Source organism: Triplophysa rosa, linkage group LG8, assembly GCF_024868665.1.
Source record: "Triplophysa rosa linkage group LG8, Trosa_1v2, whole genome shotgun sequence".
In the NCBI taxonomy this organism is placed as follows: Eukaryota; Metazoa; Chordata; class Actinopteri; order Cypriniformes; family Nemacheilidae; genus Triplophysa; species Triplophysa rosa.
Genome location: NC_079897.1, coordinates 1,396,739 through 1,418,559, shown reverse-complemented (window position 1 = coordinate 1,418,559; position 21,821 = coordinate 1,396,739). Strand labels below are relative to the sequence as shown.

Here is a 21,821-nt window from a genome sequence, read left to right as displayed (position 1 = left end):
ATGAAACTTAGTTACGTATTTAAAATACAAAATTCGAGTAGCTGTCTTTCATTACAGTTACTTTTAAATGGGCTGTAATCAAATTACAGTTACATCCCAAACGTATTTTAGATACCCAAAGTGATTACTTTGAATTTTAATGTCATTTAAACATTATTATAAACTGTAACGGGTAATTCATGTAAACAGTGATCTGTGATTCTCTGACTCTGACCATCTGCAAAAGCATCCTGAACTACAGCTATGCTCATAAGTTTCATACTTCTTGCCGAATATGGAAAATTGGAATAATTTTAATAAAATAAGAGGGATCTGGTTTCATAGAAATGGTGTGGTAATTTTATTTAGTACTGTCCTGAATAAGCTATTTCACATAATAGAAGTTTACATATACTCCACAAGACAAAATGACTTAATATTTACAAATTGCCACATTAAAAAATGTACATACTGTACATACCCTTGAATCTTTATTATCTGTCTTTACCTGAATGATCAACGACAGTTGTTTTGTGATAGTTGTTTGTGAGTTTCTTGTTTAAGTCATTTCTTTAGGTAATTGTGACATCTTGTCTGACAGTTTTGACTTTTTCCTCACAATTGTGAGTATACAGTATATCTCACAATTCTGATTTCTTTTCTTAGAATTGTGAGACATACGCTAACGTCCAATGAGGAAAAACGGTAAAACTGGTGTTGTTTAAAATAATATGCAGAGGAAAGCCAAGTCCTCTAGGTGTCGTTGCCTTGGAATTGACATGTTCGTATATTCTGCGAGAAATGATTTACAGTATGTGATGTATTTTTCTTCACGCTGTGTACATTTTGACTTTTTGGGGAAAAAAAGTCAAATGGAATGCAAAAACTTTAAAGCTCGTCACCTCATCTTATAATTCAAAAGAAACAGAAAAGAATATATTTTGAGAAATGTCTCAGTGGTTTTTTGTCCCTACAATGGAAGTCAATGGGGTTCAATGTTGTTTGATTATCAACATTCTTCAAAATATCTTCTTTTGTGTTCTGAAGTGAAACTCAGTAATGACCAGGATGAAGAATACTCGAGTGTGAAAGTGTGATGTTGTCATGTTCATGCTTGACAACAGAGATGTTATCTGGGTGTTACATTGTTTTCTGTATGAAGTATGAACAATCTTGTTGCTTCCTGTAAGTACAATATGTCATGATCAGTCTGCTAAAATGAAGCAATGTGTTTTAAACTACACACCGGGTAAAAACGACAACCTTTATTTATGCCAAATCCATCTCCTGACTCACCAGCAGCAGGTGAAGGCTTGTGGGTTTGTTCAAAGTGGGTTTGTAAAATCAGTCTTGTTTAACTGGATTTCATTCATTAATTACATTTTCACGAAAGTTTAAGTTGGGGTACTGCAGTGTTTATTTTCTATAAAAAAAGCTAACTTACTGCAAATGATAGCTAGCAAATTATTTTAAAATAATGTTAGCACATGAAAGCATTGCAAATAAATTGTTTACTTTACGTTCTTTGTGCATGATTTTGACCAGCAAACTATGTGTAATGAAGAATTGGTGTAAATCACAGTAGAATTTCTGTCTGTAAGGATTTTTGTTCACCCTAATAAAATCACAGGGTCCACCTGGCCACCTCTAAAAAAAAGTTCTGGCTACGCCGCTGCAACACATGACTGTATTTATAAGTTATTTTATAGGATCATGACATGACCAAACAAAGCAAGTAAAAATATAGCTTTTCTTATTCACACTTTCTTTATATCAGTATTAAAAAATATGTATTTGACCTATACAGACTTTTATGAATCATTCGAACCTCAATGGCAGCCCTGAGGGTCAAACATGTTTCCCGCTCACATAATCACGAGAGGTTTTTACGTCTGTGAATTTCAAATCACGTCTGGTCGTTGTTTCAACAGGGCCAACGTGATCTGTTTGTTTAAGCATCTTTGTTTTCCTCGCACCTCTGAACCAAACTACAAAAAAGCGTTTGTGTTTCCACAGGTTTGTTGTGAGCGAAGGTGTTCGAGCGAGTCTTAAAAAACTGCACTGGGCTGCTTAGCTTAGTCATGATGACTCCAACTCAAATAATTTACTACATCTGTAGTACACTCTTTCTGTGGTGTGCATTTAATAATACTGCATGCCCGGAGATGTGTTTTGTGAAATGTGATGAATCAATCATACCTTAATGGTGTTATTTGTGAAAGAGCACAGATCAAAACTCTCCTGTCTCACCTTCTGAAGGCCAGTGGTGTCGTCCTCAATCTCATTTGGAAGGACGATCATCATTCTCCCAATCGGCCTTCAGGTAGATGGCATTGATCAAGACCAAACGCGTTAGATCATTGACGATCCCTGGTGCCAGCAAGTCATTGATCTTCCCTGATACACATGGATATTAAATTCACTGCGTGAACAATGAAAATCAAATGAAAGTGAAATGCACTACTATATGAGCAGATGGAAATACAGTTTGTTTAATTTGTTAGTAAACAAATCTGTTTCGTAAGTGTATAACAGTACACTCAACTCACAATTTAATGACACACGGCTTTACAATTACAAATGTTTCACATTATTTTGAGCAAAATGTAAAAAATAATCTGAATAAATAATTGAAATGAAAATAACAAACTGAAAAAGAAATCATCGAAACATTTAAGGCTAAGGGAATACATCAGCAACAGTAAAATAAAAAACGAATTTGAATAAAAAATAAAATAAGGAAAGGAATTAAGAAAGCTAAACTGCTTACAGCATTTACCGCACAAAATTAAGCAAATGAAACAAAACATTATATATGTTGATGCTGGTTCCATGTCGGCAGCTCAACAAATAGGATTGAACCGATGTCATACCGTAAAACACATAACTTAAATGATGATTTAATATATCTTTATAAGCCTCAATGTTTAGTACTTTGGGTTTATCATTTTTACTTTGAGTATGTTTTTGCTACAATTACAATGAATGGTTAAATTGATAAAAAGAGGGTTTAAAAGGGGAATTACAGTATGACTGGAAAATCATTCAAACTTCTGCTTTTGTTTATGCATTTACAAAATTAGATTTTTGGGCTATTAAGCAAATTAGCTTGTTAATGATTTGACATATTGTCGTTACGCATTTGATCATGATAATGATGCAATGGAAAACACTATAGCCATGCCCACTATTTTGTCTTTGAAATTCTGTTTCACTTAGAAATATATCACAATAATAAAATAAAGCTGACCATTGCTTTCAGTTCACAGGGACTTTAAATTGTAAAAAGTTTCACACTGGTCTGTTTCTCCACCCAGTTGTTGATGTTGACTCGTTCGGCTTCTGCATTTGTTTTAAAGTCCACAGGCTCCAGTCCAGCCTGATAGTATTTCTGTGAGTCACTAATGAATTTCTATAACAGATCAATTGACGCGCAAGTCACATTAGAGCCGAGAACACTTTTTAGACCTTTATTTGAGTTGTGAATGAATAACCGCTCTTACATCAATGAACTGAGGATTTCTCTCCATAGAGACGATTGGCAATACTCAGCGTGCACGAGTCTCCTGGTTTGTTCAAGTCACTCGTGAGCTGGTTGTAGCTGGAATGATGATCCTCCTCTTCGTTAAGACACAGAACCTACACCAGCAGAAAAAGGAGTTCATAATCACAATTTCACCATTCTAATAACGCAAACATCTGTTCTGTATACATTTTGTATGTACTGTATATTCAATTTGACCATGTCCGACATCAGCCAAAGCGCTCCCACTGCCCTAAAGAACATTTATGGTGAAATAATCATTTCTGGAAAAAAATGACCTGTACTTTCAGCCAAAAGCAAGAAAGTGACTCGGAATAAAGTAAACAAAATAAAGATCGAAGCTAGCCTAACGCACTGTGCTTGCTGTGACGACATAACGTCTGGATAGCACCATTGATTTCAGACACGTTTAGGCAACGGGTGAAACTGTGATTATAAAAATCAAACCTACAGCTTCCCTAAAACCATAACAAGACTAAAACCAGCACGAGATCTTATCTTGTGTCGAGCACTTCCAGAGAATCAATTGCAACACAAGGCCACTTTTAAGACGTGTCAGGTATGCTCAAAACAGCTCAGCATTACCAGAGAAAACTATGGACATTTCTCAATAATATTGCATTCCAATATTTAATTTCTGGTTTTGATACATTTTAATAAATGGTTAAAGAGAGAGTCATTAAGATCAAATCCAGTATATTTCTTTCAGCTATATGCACAGCAAGCAATTAATCAGATTACATGACATCACGTTTAACATCTGATCTTGTCCCTGATAGCACACATACATCTGGTTTACGTCTATTTGACCTCTGCATTTACATCTGCAAGACATCTACAATACATCGTTTGCTCATCTGCAATACGTCTCGGAGATGTCTGCTGTCAGACGTCATATAGACATCTAGAAGATGTCTGTAAGATGTTTATGATTTAGAATGGATGTACAACAGCTCTTTCTAAGATGTTTAGCAGATGTTTTTAAGCAGCAGATCTCCAGATCTTTAGCAGATGTATTACAGACGTTCAGACGTCTCCGAGACGTATTGCAGATGAGCAAACTATGCATTTAAGATGTCTTGCAGATGTAAATGCAGACGTCAAATAGACGTAAACCAGATGGATTGTGCTATCTGGGGTGTGTTTCCTTTGGCACCGAAGTGACACCATAGCCAGAGCGGAAGAGATGCTGAGAGGAGAGTAGAAGACATTTGCTCTTGTGTTCGTCTCACCGATCTTCTTGAACAGATTGAGAGAGAATTCTGTGTTTGCTGCTGACAAGGACTCCATTTTCACAACCTGAGCGAAGAAAAAGAGAGAATGGGAGATTAAGAGAGTTTCAAAATTATGTCATCAATATAACATGTTATTTTAGCTTTATTATGATATTAAAATGTTTAAAGGAGCATATTGTGGGCTTCAGTGGAAGCAATGAAATCTGACATTCTGTACAAATAAAATGTACATGCTTGTTAGAAATCCCACCATATAAAGATATCTAAGATCTTTATGTCTAAGATGGTCAAGAGTTTAACCAGAACATGTCTCATTTCATGTCATTTCCAGCGCAAAGAAACGTCTAACGTTAATGACATGTAATGACATCTACTTTCCTCTCTTTTGCAGTTTTAAAGTCGGACAGATTTTTACACATTAAACAGAAGAAAAGCCTCAAATTTTCAGAAATCTGTAGGATAGAATCTAAACCTTACAGTAACAAACAGAGGAGTGAAATAAAATCAGTATTCCTCAAACTTGTCCTGTGTCAGTAGCCTACAATTGCTTTGGAACCTGATGTTCCAAATATGGTAAGAGGCGTTACATTTCTATCACACGCTTGCAGTATTCGACCAATCATACGCACCGATTAACTGGCCAATCATAGCACACCTCGCTTTTCAGAGCCATGAGCTTTGTCAAAAATCCGCAAGTTTCAGAGAGGCAGGGCAAAGAGGAGATACAAACATGCACGCTATGTGGAAAATACAGCGTTTTTGAACCTTAAATCGTGTATACACATTGCATTAAATTACATCTAAAACAAACGATAACATGCGTTTTAGCCGTGTCATATCAATATCAGGCTTATATTCTTATTTACAGCTGCAAAACGCTAGAACAGCGATATGGTTACGAGTGTGTCAAATTCAATCACTTAATGCGGAAGTGACTATACCTGGGGGGTATTCCAGAAAGCTGGTTATGTGACATACCAGGGTAAATGTAAGGGTAGATTAGCTGACGACCTCAACTTTCGTTTACAAACACAAAGGTAACTTTCAAGGTATGTAAGTAACCATAGCAACTTACTCTCTGAAGATAACATGCTCCGGTGCACGTTATATTCCTGGCTTAGTTCATTTCAAGGAAATGTTACTACTAAGCTTTAGGGGTTGTCTGCGCATGCGTGCACTTTTGATGAGCGTCAAGTGGGCGTGGACGCACAGATTACGTATAATATATTATAATTTTACAGCAATATTACAATTACATTTCATCATTCACAACTAATTTTCTTATTAACTTGATTATTTTAACCTTTTAAAATGAAAGAATATTTAAATAAAATAATGTAAGCTGTTATTATTAAACTAATGTATTTATATTGCATACTGTATATACTTTGAATTTGGGTTTATTAAAACATCTCCAAATATCACTGGATGTATATGCACACCTTACAATTTCCAAAAGTTAAAGGATGTTAATAGTGAAGTTTTTTAACTGCAGAACAATTTATTAAGCAATTGCATATCATTATTCATAATTCATTGGGTCAAGGATAGTTGTGGCCTAATGGTAAGAGAGCCAGACTTAAAACTCAAAGGTTGCAAGTTCGATTCCAAGGCTTTACTAGGTGACCCCCAATGGGATCACCTATGGCATACTATTCACATATTTAAATTCTCATTATAACATTAAATCGATTTACATAATAAAATACATCAAAAGACTTAAGGTTTTTCATACTGACTGTATTCCTTAAAAATGTCTTTCTGATCCTCAGCCTCCTCCTACAGTTTAGTATTAAAAGGTCTTTCTCCAACTTACAACTGGACTTTCAGGATAGGCCTTTTCCATCTCTTTTAACATTTGGAAAGCCATGGCCTTGTAGCCAAAAAGTCGAACCAAAAAATGAAAAAGGATATATTTGAAATACATTCATTTCAAAGGGATATATTACATGAAATATTGGAAACATTTTTCAAAATATCTTCTTTTGTGTTCTGCAGAAGAAAGAAAGGTTTGAAATGACAAGAGGGCGGAGTAAATGATGACAGAATTTTCATTTTGAAGGTGTACTACTTCTTTAAGAGCGCAAGAGGATCGTTTTATCATAGATCCAGGGGCGATTCTAGGATTCCAAAATAATTTTCTTAAAGTATTCAATTTAATACAAATTGTATTTGACTGTTCCTATTTACAACAGTGAATATGTATGAGTTATATGCATGTAAATACGCAACATAAGACTAACCCCTCTGTAATAATTGTGGCTCCACATCTGACCTTTTATTGAAAGAAATTTAACATTTAACAATGTCAGAAATTTGCTTTTAATGACGTAGAAATACTATTTCTCTATTTTTGTTGTAAAGTTGAAAACATTTTAAGGCGGTTGACTGAAGCACATGAATAAAAACAACACAATTCACCTGCAATCGTTTTGCACTGCGATTGGCTGCCTAACACCTTTATCACGATTCAAACTAAATGAAATCCAGTCTATCGTAACTTATACCCTAGTACTATCATAATTAATAACCTTTTCTCATGCCTACTGTACACTTTATATGCACGTCATGAATATAACACATTTTATTAGATTTTTTGTATTTACAATGATTACAAACTGCACCTAAAAGGTTTTACAATATAATTCATTAAGCAAATAATAAAAATCATTATTTCTATTGATTTTGTAATAGAGTGCATTTGATGGGCGTTAAACTTTTTATACCAAGCAATGGAGTGTTATGTTGACCCTTTATTGAGAAGAACAAACAATAAAAGAACTTACAAACTCTTTTTATGTAGAAAGCTTTGATTATATATGAGAAACCCATGACCACAACCCTAGTCCAGAACTATCACTGTAAGAATCATTTAAACCAAATCAGAACCTTCAGCAGCTAAACTTTCCAAAAGGCTGTACCAGCAAGAGCTCATGGAGAACAGAAGCGTCCGAAAAACAGAACGCTGTTGGTGGGATTGTGTCGGATGAAGAACAGGAACGGGTGATCAGCATTGAAGACCTGTGGATGCTGTATGCTTGTGATTCCCACAACAACACCAGTAGCCGCCGCTGCTTCTGTTCCTTCTTCGTTGACTTCAACGAAAGATTTATGAATCACTTCAGACACCACCAGATCATTGTTGGGGGACATGCCTGAGAAGTTTGCCTTCCCCGCATCAAAAGCATCCACCATTCCCAGGCTCTTCAGAAGACTCTTCATGTTGTACGTTTGCTCCATCTTGAATTTGGGCAGAGATATCCGAACCTCTTGTACGCTCATGTTGTCGGGTTTGGTCCAGTCCATGAGCTTCTCATAGGTCAGTGTTTTCTCCAGCTGGATAAGAGAATCAAGTTAATGTTTGTCTGTTGTTGTAAAATGAAGAATTAGAAACGTTTGTGAACTGCAGTTTTGTAAGTAAATTCGCTTATAAGGTGCGAAAGACAATCACATCGCATAAAAGTGAGGTTCCAAAAAATATGGGCCGAAAGTAAAAATTCTTCTGCTTTGCATTGTTTCCTTTCAAATGATATTAAAGCTGCTACCTGTATCTTTTTTTCATTAAAATAAACAGAAATCAATTATTGAGCAAGAACACAAACATATCAGCGTTCAAAGCTCTTGCCTTCTCTTACCCCGATTCATAACAAAAAGCTCATATTAATGATTTACGGTTTGCACAATTGTGTCGGTTTTCGCTGGAAATTGGAATTTGCAGGAGCTCCTCTTTGTGTCATGGCATCACGTCCATAAACAGAACACAGCAGAAGCGGCTGCTATTTCGGTTGAATACAGAAGTCGCTAATCATTTCAAATGTCATCTAGATGGAGACGTTTGATTTGTTTTACACAACAATCATTTGTGGAATTCAATGTAAAAATCGTTAAATCTTTAAGTTCGTACTCTGATCACATCTGGGAAATCATCTGTTGTTAAAACCAAGAAAAGCACAACCCATGTTAAAGAAAATAACTTCGCAAACAACTGCAATTGCTAGCTTAAAACACAGATGGCGACAAAGAGGCAAATGTTAAGGACTGCAGCTTTAAAACAACAGTTCTTCTACTAAATTTCTGCCTTTTAAATGTAAGTTGCATTGCTGTCTATGGGAGGATTAGAAAGCTCTTGGATCTAATCAAAACTATTTCAATTTGTGTTCTGAATATGAACACTTGTCTGTTGGCAGAATTTTCATTCTTTAGTGAACTAACCCTTTACAAACAAAACAAAGCATAAAATTTGCACTACCAAACCTTCCTCCTGACTCACCTTCTGAAGGCCAGTGGTGTTATCCTCAATTTGGTTTGGAAGGACGATCAGCATACTCAGATTCTTCCCGACATACGGCAGCTCCAGGATCTGACTGTTCACCTCTTGGATAAAGGTCAGAGGAAACTTTGACTTCTGGTTCATCATCTTCACCGGCTTAGTTTCATTCTGTCAACAATCAATGAGAACAAGTTATAACCCCTCATATCTCATGACTGTCTGAAAATACTGAACTTCATATAAAGAACACAAGAAGAACATATAATCTCACCTTGTTCAACTTAAACTGCTTCTCAACCGTAGCTTCCTTTGGGAACTTTTTCTCCCAGTTGCTCTTGAAGTAGATGGCGTTCACCAAGACCAAACGTGTCATTGGACTGACCACCCCCTTTGCCAGCAAGTTGTTAATCTTCCCTGATACAAAAACACAATTTTAAGTAAAAAAATAGAAAACATTTATTGATATTCTATTCACACATTGATGACATATGCAGTTCAGAATAATTTTACTCTAGTTTTAAACCTTGTGTCTGCTTTTCCACCCAGTTGTTGATGTTGACTCGTGCAGCTTCTGCATTTGTAATAAAGTCCACAGGCTCCAGTCCAGCCTGATAGTATTTTTGTGAGTCTCTAATGAATTTCTTTAACATAAATCGATTGAAATAAGTCACATTAGAGCTGAGAACATTAATTAATATGAGTAAGAATGATTTGAGTTGTGAATGAATCAACTGCTCTTACGTCAATAAACTGGTAGGATTTCTCTCCGTAGAGACGATTGGCAAGACTCAACATATATTGGACTCCTGGTTTGTTCAACGCACTCATGAGCTTGTTGAAGCTGGAATGAATAAGATCCTCCTGCTGAGGAAAATACTTCAGTTAATATCAAAATGATCAAATATAACTATTGACCTAGATCAAGACACAACCAAAGAAGTCTACATGTACATAAATAAGACAACAAACACATCTCTTGTAAGAATTCATACTGAACCTTGACAGAGGCAGGAAGCTGATGCTTCAAGGGTTCTTGCAGCTTTGGAGGTTCACCCTGGCCAGGTTTCTGGGGCTTCAATGGGTCTTGTACCTTTGGGAGTTCACCCTGACCAGGTTTCTGGGGCTTCAATGGGTCTTGTACCTTTGGAAGTTCACCCTGGCCAGGTTTCTGGGGCTTCCATGGGTCTTGTACCTTTGGGAGTTCACCCTGACCAGGTTTCTGGGGCTTCAAGGGGTCTTGTACCTTTGGATGTTCACACTGACCCTGGACAGGTTTCTGGGGCTTCAGGGGGTCTTGTGCCTTTGGAGGTTCACACTGACTGTGGACAGGTTTCTGGGGCTTCAAGGGGTCTTGTACCTTCGGAACTTCACACTGACCTTGACCGGGTATCTGATGCTTCAGGGGTTCTTGTAGCTTTGGAGGTTCACCCTGAGCTGGTGGTCTAGGTGCTGGAGTCACAGTGTCAGGTTTTACAAGATTGTTAAGGCACATCACCTACACAGCATTGATGAAAGATTAAAGAGTTATGGATAACCTCACTATTACGTGCTCAAAAGCAGTATGTCTGAATAATTTAATATGCACTAGAAATAATATAAATCTGATTATGTTAAACGATCTGACTTTTTAATTTCTTGTTAATGCACACAGGCATTTGATCAAACATACATCAGTAAATGCAAAAACAATAGTTGAAAAAGGCATTTTCTTGTTACTTACACAAAGCCTGAACTTTCATATAACATAAGCAGCACATTTATGGACCCTTATAAAGACGATATACTGAACCTAAAGGGTGTGCCCCTCTCCAAAATGTAATACGTCAATTCTGCGCTGTGATTGGTGTGCTAAAACCCCTCCCTCGGGTAAGAAATCTGTGATAGAGCCGCATTTCCTCAGACACATTTCCAAATGATTTATCTAAATAAATATCTGTTTATCGACTTTTAACAACTCAAGCTGCATCAAGTCACTGTCTATTTGCTGCGATCACTGCTAATGCTTCTCTAAAAACAAGCTTCTTCTTCTTCAGCTCCAGCCTTAACTCTTAATCGCATTTTACCTCTTCCCTATTATCCCATTACTTGCAACAGTTCTCGTTCAATCAACGCCAAAATGATCATAAAAGTGCAGACATTTATAATATGTGACCTGTAACATCTGATCTTGTGTGTTTCCTTTGGCACCGAGTGACACCATAGCCAGAGCAGAAGAGATGCTGAGAGGAGAGTAGAAGACATTCGTTCCTTTTTCCTGCTCACTGATCTTCTTGAACAGATTGAGAGAGAATTGCGTGTTTGCTGCAGAAAAAGGCTCCATTTTCACAACCTGAACAAAAAGAAAGATGTATGATGTATTATGTTTGAAACAATACAGAACAGAACGTTTTCCATTTAAGCCCGCAACACTGCAGAAGAGTCAAGATGACAATTCTATGACATCTGTCTTGCTTCTAGGAGGATAGTTCATCAAATAATAAACGTATATATTTAAATATTAGTATTTAAATATAAGGTGATCTATCCCTAAGAGAAGTATACACACAACAATTTCAAATTTACTAAGCTTTTGATTATGGTCTGTCTAAATCAATCAATAATACATTAAAATACTATACATAATATATTCATAAACAAATTGCAATGCCGTACTTAGAACAACATAGAACAAAGAGATTCAATAAAATCATTACTGTACCTGTAAAAGTTAGCAGGAACCCTGAATCTCCGCTGCGTGTCAGGTGCGAATGATTTAACTGTAATGGGTGTCAGTCTAATAAATGATTTCTCTCCCTAAAACGCCCTGCTTTCGTCCCAAATCTAGCCCGCCCACATTGTAAAGAAATGATACATGCAGCAGATAATTTTACCTGACCTCACCCATAAAGATTGCATTTGCTTCTGTCGATAATGCAGTTATATAAATGGCATATTTTCAAATTCTTTAGTAAAACCTATCATTTAGATGTTCCCACATGAACACATTTCAACAAACAAAACCTGTTCAATGCTTTCCAGAAAAAATACTGTTTATGTATGTTAAAATGCACAAATTTAACTGTGTTTGTCAACTGGTGATACACTGATATTCTGGCCGTGTACCCATAAAAAAGGGGCTATATATCTGCCAACCTCTGGATATCAATATCTGCATCGGCTAATGAATCAGCACATATCAATCGACAACTACTATAACAAACATTCTTCAACAACATAACTGATTTAATTTTTTTCAAAAATAAAAATAAATGCAATTCCATCGTTTCTTTGACATCTGGCAATGTTCATAACTGCTGACTTTGCTATATTGTTAGACAATGTTACTAAACTTCAAAATCGAAACACTCTTTCCCTTTATTCATAATTAATTCCACGTATCATATAATGAAAATGAAATAAACTATAATAATAAAATAAACAGTTGTGAGTCATCTTGGGTGTAATCGTGTGAGGTTTCCGAATATGATGTTGGTAAAACAGTGCGCATTAAGAAAGAATTGTGTTTTATGGGTGTTGGACTGTATTTGCTTGTGTATTGTTTTGATTTGAAGCCAAAAACTCTTGACTCACCAAATTTCAAAATATTACCCATGTTTTATTCAGAGAATGTCACTTGGCTCGTAAAAGACTCATGATGACCAACTGTTCTCTGAAAAGACTTCATACCTCATAAATGTTTACATTTCATAACTGGATGACAAACATCACATCATTCTGAATGAACTCAAAATTAAGCAGGTTATAGCTAGATTCTTTTTTGATTGGATGATTTCCATTGGATCATGGAACATTGTGCTGTAAGCAAATAAATCGAGTTTAATCCTACTGATGAAAAGAGGGATGTTTTAACACACATTGGTCATGCCGATACCCACGACAGGTCCAGCCCGTGGGTTTGAAGAGCCCCACCTGAACAGTCTCATAACATAACAATGACATTACCTGCACACACCCCAGTCAGGTCACAAGAAATCTTCCACTGTGGGAAAACAATTGGACTACTGAAAAGAGAACGGTCACACCATAACACCAAGCACTATATTTGACAGAAGAGTTATATAACTGATATAATCTATAAACATGTATTGTTTTATATAGGCCTACGCACAAAACAAATAAAGTCATCATTATTACTTCTAAAAGAAAACAGACATGTTTACTGTTGTAGTTCATTAACAAAAGCCACACAATTTCGATATATTGAATTGTGTTTGTGCACATAAGACTGACCTGGAATCAAGTTACTTCTTCTCGGAGGTCTTTTCCGTTTGCATGATATTTTCCTCTGTGCTCCAAATGGTCGCCTAAATTTTTCGTGCGTTTTTTTTACTGTAATTCGTTTGAATTCGTTGAAAGCGCGTTCCAGATGTACAGCGATCTGGCGAAACCAAACCAATGCTTGAGAAGCGTATGTTTTCAAAATTGTTTATGACAATAAGTAACCGAAAACGAAACGTTTATGTACTCCACGTAGATTCGTTGAAAGCACTGAAACCGGTGAAAAATGTCTAGAAAATCCGCAGCTCTCCTGCACTTTTACGTAAACAGTCTTGCCCTGTCCAAAATGGCCGCACCGTTGACCCGTCACAGCAACGATTCGTTTGCATTTGAGGTAAAAACGGGTTTCATTATTGTTGTCGATATATACTATTGACTAAAAGATCATCTTGACTCGTGGTAAGCAATAAGCATAAACATATGTTAAGAATCAAACTAAAACGTTAAAAATAGCAGTGCAGCAGGCCTGGGCCCCGATCAGCCCCGACAATACGTTGCAAAACGTTTTTTAAACGGAAGTTGAACTATGGCAGCTGAGAAGGCCATTCTTTGTGTTCTTTTTGAAGAATTTTCGGAGCTTGATGAAATCGATATAAATACGTGTTGAATACTGCAAAATACATGTCTTCTAATATCTCCAATTGTTGCATATACACATTTGTAAACGACTTTACTTGGACCCATTGTCTCTTTAATAGCGTGGGTTATATACATGTTGCTGCTGATTGGGCTGACGTTCTTGACACACCCACCAAACAAGAGAAAACGTATCTCAAACCCTGTTGCACACCGTGGCGTTGCACAACGTTTCCAGGAAACGTGTCGTTCAACCCGGGAACCGTAGCAAAATGTTGCGCACCGTTTTTTTATTGATGCTTGAACAAACATGCAATGCAAATGACAAAAAAACAAAACAAAGGACCAGGGGGAAATGAAGAGAATTACATAAGATTAAAAAAGGAAACAAAACTACAAACAGACAATGCTTTGACAGCTTTTTTGTTCTTTGACAATTTGATTGAAATGAGGTATTTTGAAATGAGGGAGAGATTCCGCCAGACCCAGATGAACGTCATATGCCCATCCACAACTAGAGATTACGCCAGCTACATCTGAAAATCCCGTGCCATCCTCCTGCGAGAGCCTGCGGACTGACTGACCATCCAGCTCCATCCAAGGCAATTCCATCACCACCCAAGAAAAAGGCGACCATCTGGCCGGCCCAGCTCAGACAATTCCATCCCCAGCCGAGAGCAAAGACGGACTACCTGTCACATAAATGCTAAATTTACAATACTTGGTATTTAATGCTAAACTTACATCACACGACAGCAGTTTGAAGTTATGGCTGCACTCAGTGACTTTGATTGGAGGTAGCTGGGTGGGTGTTGTGGGGAGTGGGGGGGCTTGTTGGTTGTGGTTCGGGGCGTTTCATTTGTTGGGACTGTGTGGATCTGGTCTGGTTGGTCTTGTTTTGTGGTCGATGTCGGACAACAGAGGAATAAAGTTAATTATGCCATTACTACTTTTCCCTGGTTGTTCCTCTGTTGTCTGTTGTCGATCGCGGAATGAGACCGGGTTGGACCTGCACGGTTTCGGCGGGTGGGGCTTCCTGGGTCGCGGCTCGTGGGCTCTCCCTGTTCTTCGTGGACGTTGCTCGGTGGCTTTGGTCGGGGTCACTGAGTGCAGCCATGACACGTCAGAGGAGATCTGGCCCTCCCGGCTGAGCCTGGTTTCTCCCGAGGTTTTTTTTTCTCCATTATTCAGCATTGGAGTTTGGGTTCCTCGCCACAGCAGAGCAGTGCAGTGTTGGCTTGCTCACCGGGAGACTGCATTTATTTATTTATTTATTCATTTATTTATTAGATATTATTTATTATAATGATCTTGCTTGGTCTATAAACACCATGCACTGTGCTGTGTTTTACCTTTCTGTGTTTTTCTTATTTGCTCCTGTAAAGCTGCTTTGGAACAATGCACATTGTGAAAAGCGCTATATAAATAAAATTGAATTGAATTGAATTGAATTATTTTGACAAATTCTTTCATGAAAACAAAAAAGAGAGGTTTGTCTTTCAAGAATTTAGATTTATGAATGTGGAACTTAGCAAGGAACAAAACCAAGTTAATAACATAAAATGTTATTTTATGTTATTTTTTTATTTTTAAAAAGTGATTTGCAGGGTAACATTTATGAATTATTTTAAAAGAGATTTCTTTTACTTACCGGTTTAAGCTTGAACGTGCCCCTGGTAAACGCACGTGCGCTGAAACTGATGCTGACTTTTATAGTAAGTCAGTGCTGTGTAAAACGATCAACCTTAAAACATGCCTTTTCAGCTTTAATTAACAGTTACGAGTACGCTAGTATATTATACTATACTAGCATATTCAGACATTGATTAAAACAACATACAGTAACTTTATATTTTATTTGATAGAGTCTTATTTAACCCATTGTGAACAAAGATTTCAAAGTTAAAAGATGTGAACATTCTATTGTTTTTGTTTCTGTTATCTACCAAAGTACATTTACAGTACATCCAGATGATTGAAATTTGAACACAATTGGTCAGCCCATGTCATTTCAGGGCTGTTGTCGTGATTGGTTGATCTGTGTGCGACAGAGGAGGGATTAGATTGCCAGGCATGAATAGCCGTTCCAGAGCTTTTTGAATAATGAAAAACTAGCGAAACTTAATGCAGCAGATCTGCATTTCTGAGAGATCTGTGTGCAGGTGTGCATGTGTGAGGTCTCGCCAAAACACAGTTCTGCATCCAACACACTGTCAAATGCTGCAGCCTGGAGTGTTTCAAAGATAAAGTAAAGTTTTTTTTCTTTGAATTTACATTAATGCAAACGTTTTAGGTACCTCTAAAGGCGTACTCATACGTAATACATTACGTGTACACAAGCAATTATTGTCTTCTAATATTAGCAGAACTGCATAAGATGTTCCAGAGGTAACAGACACCTCAAAAGCATACATTTTTTATAACATCTGTCTCCATATATTTCACAGCAGGCCACTTCAGATCAGGTTACCATCAACAAGCTACAGGAAACCAAAGTGTTTCACGACAAACATTATTCTATTTTCCTTCTGCGAGCTGGATTCTGTCATGATTGACTTCTATCGTGTTAATGAAAGTAAAGGCTAGTGAGACCTTCACACAAATGAAAGCTGTCTGTGAACTTTAAACTTATATTACCATGGTTTTCGGCATAATGCTATAATTTAATAGATAATCAAATACACAGATCCTTCAATTTAAATGTATGAACTTTTTTGATCTTGGGTATCTGTTTTGATATTATTAAACAAAGTATAATGAAACATCCTCAATGTCTGACCTCTTTGTTATCTCTATATGTTCAGTGTGCGGGGTTAATGTTACATGCGCTTCTTACAGCAACCAACAATGACGGCTCAACTATTAGCAGACCTGCCTGAAATATTCAGTAGGAAACCCATACCTGTTTCCAGGTAACCAATGCTGGGCTTCTGAAGCATGTCTCTGCGTACTCGCCTCTTTCATCTTCTTGTCCTCATTGAAATCAAGGACTCGACTCGAACACTGAGCTTTTCTTAGCACAAATGAATGTAGAAATATGAGGAAATGCTGATTTTGCACTAAAACCCCGATGTCGTCTTGCGTGATCGGTCTTTTGTGCATTCACAGATGGAGCAGGAATATTGATCTGTAGATCCAGTCGAAGGCCTGGAGTTTGTTGGTTGTGGCTTATTTGGAGCTCTTTTTATGAGGTTTTGCACACGTTGAGGAGTTTTTGAAGGTGTCCATCATGAATCCCATGTGGAAAGTGTATAAGAGTAAAGTGATGAAGACCCTCAACCCAGACATGGAGGACGACCCAGTGGAGGAGGTAAATCTACTAACACTACGGACTGATAACTGCGTGCTTTAGAGCAAATCTTTCAAGTAAATCAGTATTACAACGTAACGCTGCCCATTCTGGTGAGAGAGCTTTTGGTGTTCAAATGAACATCATAACATTTAACAAGTACAAGTTGTGAATAATTCACATTGAATATGAATATCAATTCTAATAGTATTTGAATAGGATCTAAACTAAACTTTTGGGCATTTACCTTAAAGTTTTGTAACTTAATGCAAAAGAAAACCGAGATCTTCTAAAACACACGGTTCCCTATAGGAGTTTATGAGAACTAATATAATGCTATGCCCCCATAGGAAATCAAAAAGAATATTAAATTTTTTTTAGTTTTTTTGCACAATTGTGCCTAGTTTTCTCATTGCATAACTTTAATCTAACGCAACAACTAAAAGTCTGATAAAGTTTACACATTATAAGATAAGAGTACTAAATAAACTAAATGTACAGTTGCATTTAGTACTTCATGAATGTTTTAAGCTGTTGTCAGGACTATACCCAATAAAATTGTTACAAATGTCCAAATGCATTCATTTTTTTTAAAGATTATATTGAGTGGCAGGCCCACGGGTTTGAAGAATGAATTCAGGATGCTTTCAAATATTTCAACTATTCTTTTAAAAGCCTGATGAAGGGAAACCTTGACCCACTTTTCAAAGGCCCTGTAACTGGATCTCGACTCTGCGTTTGGATTAGGATGGCATTCCAGTGACTGATTCCAGACAGATAATACACACGAGGGTGTGTGTGGACCGTTGGCAGGTTCCACACAGTTCTCACCTGTCTTCTCTTTAAACAGCCAACTCACATAGTTTCCGCATCCTAAAACGGATACGACACACAACAATGACAAGCGATTACAGATCAAACAAATGACTTCATTGAAATGTATCTCAGGCTATTTTTTTGTGTACAATACAGGCAGAAGTAAATATTCAGAAAAAAACCAGTAAGTTAAAATAGACGAGAAACCAACAAACCCTCAATATTTTTACGCTGAACAGATCCATTGTAGTTTCACCGCAAGAGGGAGACAGAATATTTACATCACATTCTTAATGTACCTGTTTCACCCAAAAATAAACAATTCTGTCATCATTTATACACCTTCATGTCCGTCTGAACTTCAGAGGAACACAAAAGAAGATATTTTGAGAAATGTCTCAGTGGTTTTGTGTTCATGCAATGAAAGTCAGTGGAGTTCAATGTTGTATGGTTATCAACGTTCTTCAAAATATCTTCCTTTTTTCCGCAGAAGAAAGAAAAACTGTAGCGTTTGTTATCGGTGACATTGTTCTTCTGGATGTTTGTGTAGGTCAGTGATGCTGCTGAAGACATGACTCCCATCCAGCAAGATGACGCTCCCAGTGCAATGTCACAACTGGCCAAGCGAGTATGCTGGTTCCCTTTATTTAGTCATTTGTTGAATTCAATGTAATTCATGTTACCATCAGAAGAAAATATTGAATTTCATGGAAATGCTGTTCATATTGAATATGTTGTTTGTGTGCCCGTCATTCAAATTTCCCATGGTTTTATTCAAATAAAACCGGAGTAACCATGTTTTTTTATTTTCATTTGTATAACCACAGTTCTACAAAAAACATTCCGGGTTAACTAGTTACTGTAGCAATTTTGTGGTTATTTTATGATTACCATGGTTTTACTATAGTAACCATGTTTTGGGTTTATTTGTAGTAAAACCACAGCTAATTTTCGCAAGAAAATGCTAAAAAGCTTAGTGTAGTGCATTTGGACATTATGGTTTTTGTGAATGTGTCCTCGTGTGTCTCTTAAGATGCAGGGGGCCAGTGTGAAGGGCTGGAAGAGTGTTTCAGGACTCTTTAATAAAGATGATGAACACCAGCTGCTGGAGGCAGAGACGGAGAATCAGCCTGTTGCAGATCAGTATGGGAAAATAATCCGTTACACTTTACATTATGACATTTATTCATTTAGCAGGCACTTTTATAATGAAAACGAGGGAGCATTTTGCCTGAAAGGAATTTAAATCTCACATGTGTATGACCTCAAGACACAATCAAATATATTTATTTTAAAGTCCCAGTGAAATAAAAAATGACAATTCTTATTTTTCATGAAATATTGCAGCGTTTATAGTAAATACCTCATCAACGTGGGCCATTTTCTTTTTAAAATTCATGTACCCTCATAATTTTCAATTAAAATCTTAAAATGCACTTCCGCCCTGAAATGGCGAGCCATCTCAAATGACGTTAACTCCTCCCCTTCTCCTGTCAGTCTGCTGCCAGTTTCATTTCAAAATCAATGCAACAGCTGTTTTTACACATCCAATCAATTCGCAATGAAAAACGCAAGCCACGCCCACTAATTTTCTCCTTTGAAATTCCGTTTCCTTAAAACATCTACTGTAACACTATGTACTATTTTCATCATAATGTAAAAAATCAAGTACAATCGTACAATACATCAGAATAGCTAAGACTTCCTTTCTTGGGATTGAAAACTTTTTTTTAATGATGTAATCACGCTGAATGACGTCATGGAGATTTCTCTTCATATTCTTCATTTCTTTGTGTGCAGTCCGCTGGCAGTGAAACCAGAGGAGCCTCCGAGACCCAACAAGCGCGCCATGGGATTCTGGGATAGTTTCGCCACTAAGTGGCACCAGGCGGAGGCATCGGTCGCCTCAGGAATGGAGGAAGAAGCCGACGGCAGCATCCAGGAGGTGGAGAATGAGACCGGAGGAAGGGGAGAAGATGGGGAAACTCAGGCTGGGCAGGAAAGCGCTGCCGGGGAAGGCGGGGTAAGCAACAGCTTTTCCAAGTATGCGACACTGGGAGGAGACGAGGACACGCCAACCTTCAAGTGGAACTTTGTCACCAGTAAGCTGGCTGATCTGAAGACCAGAAGCATGGCCAAGAGCAACTAGCCAATGGTCGAGAAGAGGAGGGCTGATAAATACAAAAAAACTAGAGAAGGGTTCAGTGCTTTATCCTGCATATGATGATCACGTTTGACTGAACCAGTTAAGAAAACAATCTGGCCTCTCTTGGCCTGGATTGGTAAACCTGGATTTCTGGAGGTGAAGTGTGTCATTTTTTCAAATGTTGTCCAAATCTGTTTGTCCAAACGATGGAAAATGGGTGGAATCTTACAGTGGTTGGACACCTGTGGTTTAAAAACAAATTGATGACGCAAGCGGCACAAAAAATGACACGCTTCACCTTTAGGGAATAACAAATAACACATCAGGGAATTATCAGACCAAAGAATACATATTTGAGATTGCATTCCGTTACTATTCATCAAAAGATTCATGCAAAGAATGCAAGCTAGAGTAAAGCTAATTTACAAAAAGTACCAACAATTCAACTGCAATATATTTTCACGAGAATAACATCGATAGAAACTACAGATTTATTTTTCAATGATATAACCTAATAAAACATCCTCTAAAGCACCAGAACACGCTAACAATAAGGAAACACATATGCGTTGTATCCTGTGTGTGTGTGCGTTTTATCAAGCACAATACTTTTTGTGTATTGGACAAAACATTCGTGCATTTGTCAGACATTTTAATTTAGAAGTCACTTAGAGTGCATTTGGGTTATACATTGAACGGTTTACCATGTTGACCCCTGTTAGAGAATGTTTTATATCTTTATTTATTTTGTCTTTATTTTTGAGGTGTAGGTTTACAGAATATGTGTCTGGCTGTAATGCAGTGTGGTGTCCTTTTCATGTTTCTTACAAATTATTTACATCAATTTATTTTGTCCTTGTGTTCAAGGTGATGTATGCACAGTGTCTCAAAGGTGCTTTCTGTCTACTTCTATTGTCCTTCTACATTCAAACCTTGCTCTGTTTTTACATCATGTTAAATGAGTTGTCCAGATTTTTTGTTTCATTCCATGGCATAATAAAGTTATGTTGCAAAGACAGCAAGTTCTCACTACGTTGTTTTTACAGTTTAATATCTCATATTTGTTTTCAGAAAAAAAAAAGAATTCTTTGACGTGATTTTGAAAGAACAGTAATGTGTTCAGCTCAGGTTTGACTGTAATGTCCGCTACTGAACAGCAGGGGGCGCCGCAGGATTTATAATAGAAAGTTACAACTTACACACTTTTCAGATCACACTAGTTTTTTTCGTGTAAAACTGACTAGCGACACATTCACTAAATATTTGAACAAACCTCAGCTTCTTTCAGTGGTTTTAATGGGTCGCTTTCAGTCACTATTTCACAGGTTCTGTCTGACAACAGATCGGTATAGGCTACAGTAGGCATAAATGTTTGGGAGAGCAGCTTTATTGGGCTGTTTTGTAACACCGAATTTGAACACACAAAGCAATTGATATCTAAATTAATATTGTAAAATGCCCCTGCTTTACAAAATGCTAATACGACGCGCTGACGTCACGAATGCTCATTGGCGCATGACGTCATCTGGCGTCATTCGGCGACTGCGGTACTTTCCATTTAAAATAGCGCTGAGGTGACACTGAGCGGGAAAATGTGTCAGATTGGTCTGGTACAAAACTTCAAACTCTATCTACACTTGTGTTTTGTTCATATGATTATATAAAGTAATGATACGGTGATAACGGTA

General features: G+C 37.2%; 2 protein-coding genes and 1 long non-coding RNA gene across 4 annotated transcripts; 1 reads left to right on the top strand and 2 right to left on the bottom strand.

Annotated features, from left to right (window-relative positions):
• Positions 1-3,495: 3,495 nt before the first annotated feature.
• Positions 3,496-5,914, bottom strand: LOC130558592 (uncharacterized). The gene is made up of 3 exons (XR_008963445.1): positions 5,834-5,914; positions 4,756-4,822; positions 3,496-3,618 (listed from the first exon to the last, which is right to left on the bottom strand). It is a non-coding gene; the product is annotated as an uncharacterized LOC130558592 (long non-coding RNA).
• Positions 5,915-7,040: 1,126 nt separating this feature from the next.
• On the bottom strand, positions 7,041-11,777 carry LOC130558034 (leukocyte elastase inhibitor-like). Of its 2 annotated transcripts, none has more exons than XM_057340243.1 (8): positions 11,727-11,777; positions 11,181-11,357; positions 10,026-10,523; positions 9,770-9,892; positions 9,552-9,669; positions 9,300-9,442; positions 9,029-9,196; positions 7,041-8,094 (listed from the first exon to the last, which is right to left on the bottom strand). In XM_057340243.1, exons 2-8 carry the CDS (start codon positions 11,346-11,348, stop codon positions 7,690-7,692), a joined length of 1,623 nt encoding a protein of 540 aa, XP_057196226.1. In that variant the 5' UTR covers positions 11,349-11,357; positions 11,727-11,777; the 3' UTR covers positions 7,041-7,689. The 2 variants fall into 2 exon arrangements, with proteins under 2 accessions (XP_057196226.1, XP_057196227.1); XM_057340244.1 differs by having other exon boundaries at positions 9,770-9,889.
• A 5,151-nt stretch (positions 11,778-16,928) lies between these two features.
• LOC130558335 (uncharacterized protein C1orf232) lies at positions 16,929-21,120 on the top strand. Its single transcript, XM_057340697.1, has 4 exons — positions 16,929-17,192; positions 18,538-18,615; positions 19,021-19,130; positions 19,788-21,120. Exons 1-4 carry the CDS (start codon positions 17,112-17,114, stop codon positions 20,134-20,136), a joined length of 618 nt encoding a protein of 205 aa, XP_057196680.1. The 5' UTR covers positions 16,929-17,111; the 3' UTR covers positions 20,137-21,120.
• The last annotated feature ends 701 nt before the right edge of the window (positions 21,121-21,821 follow it).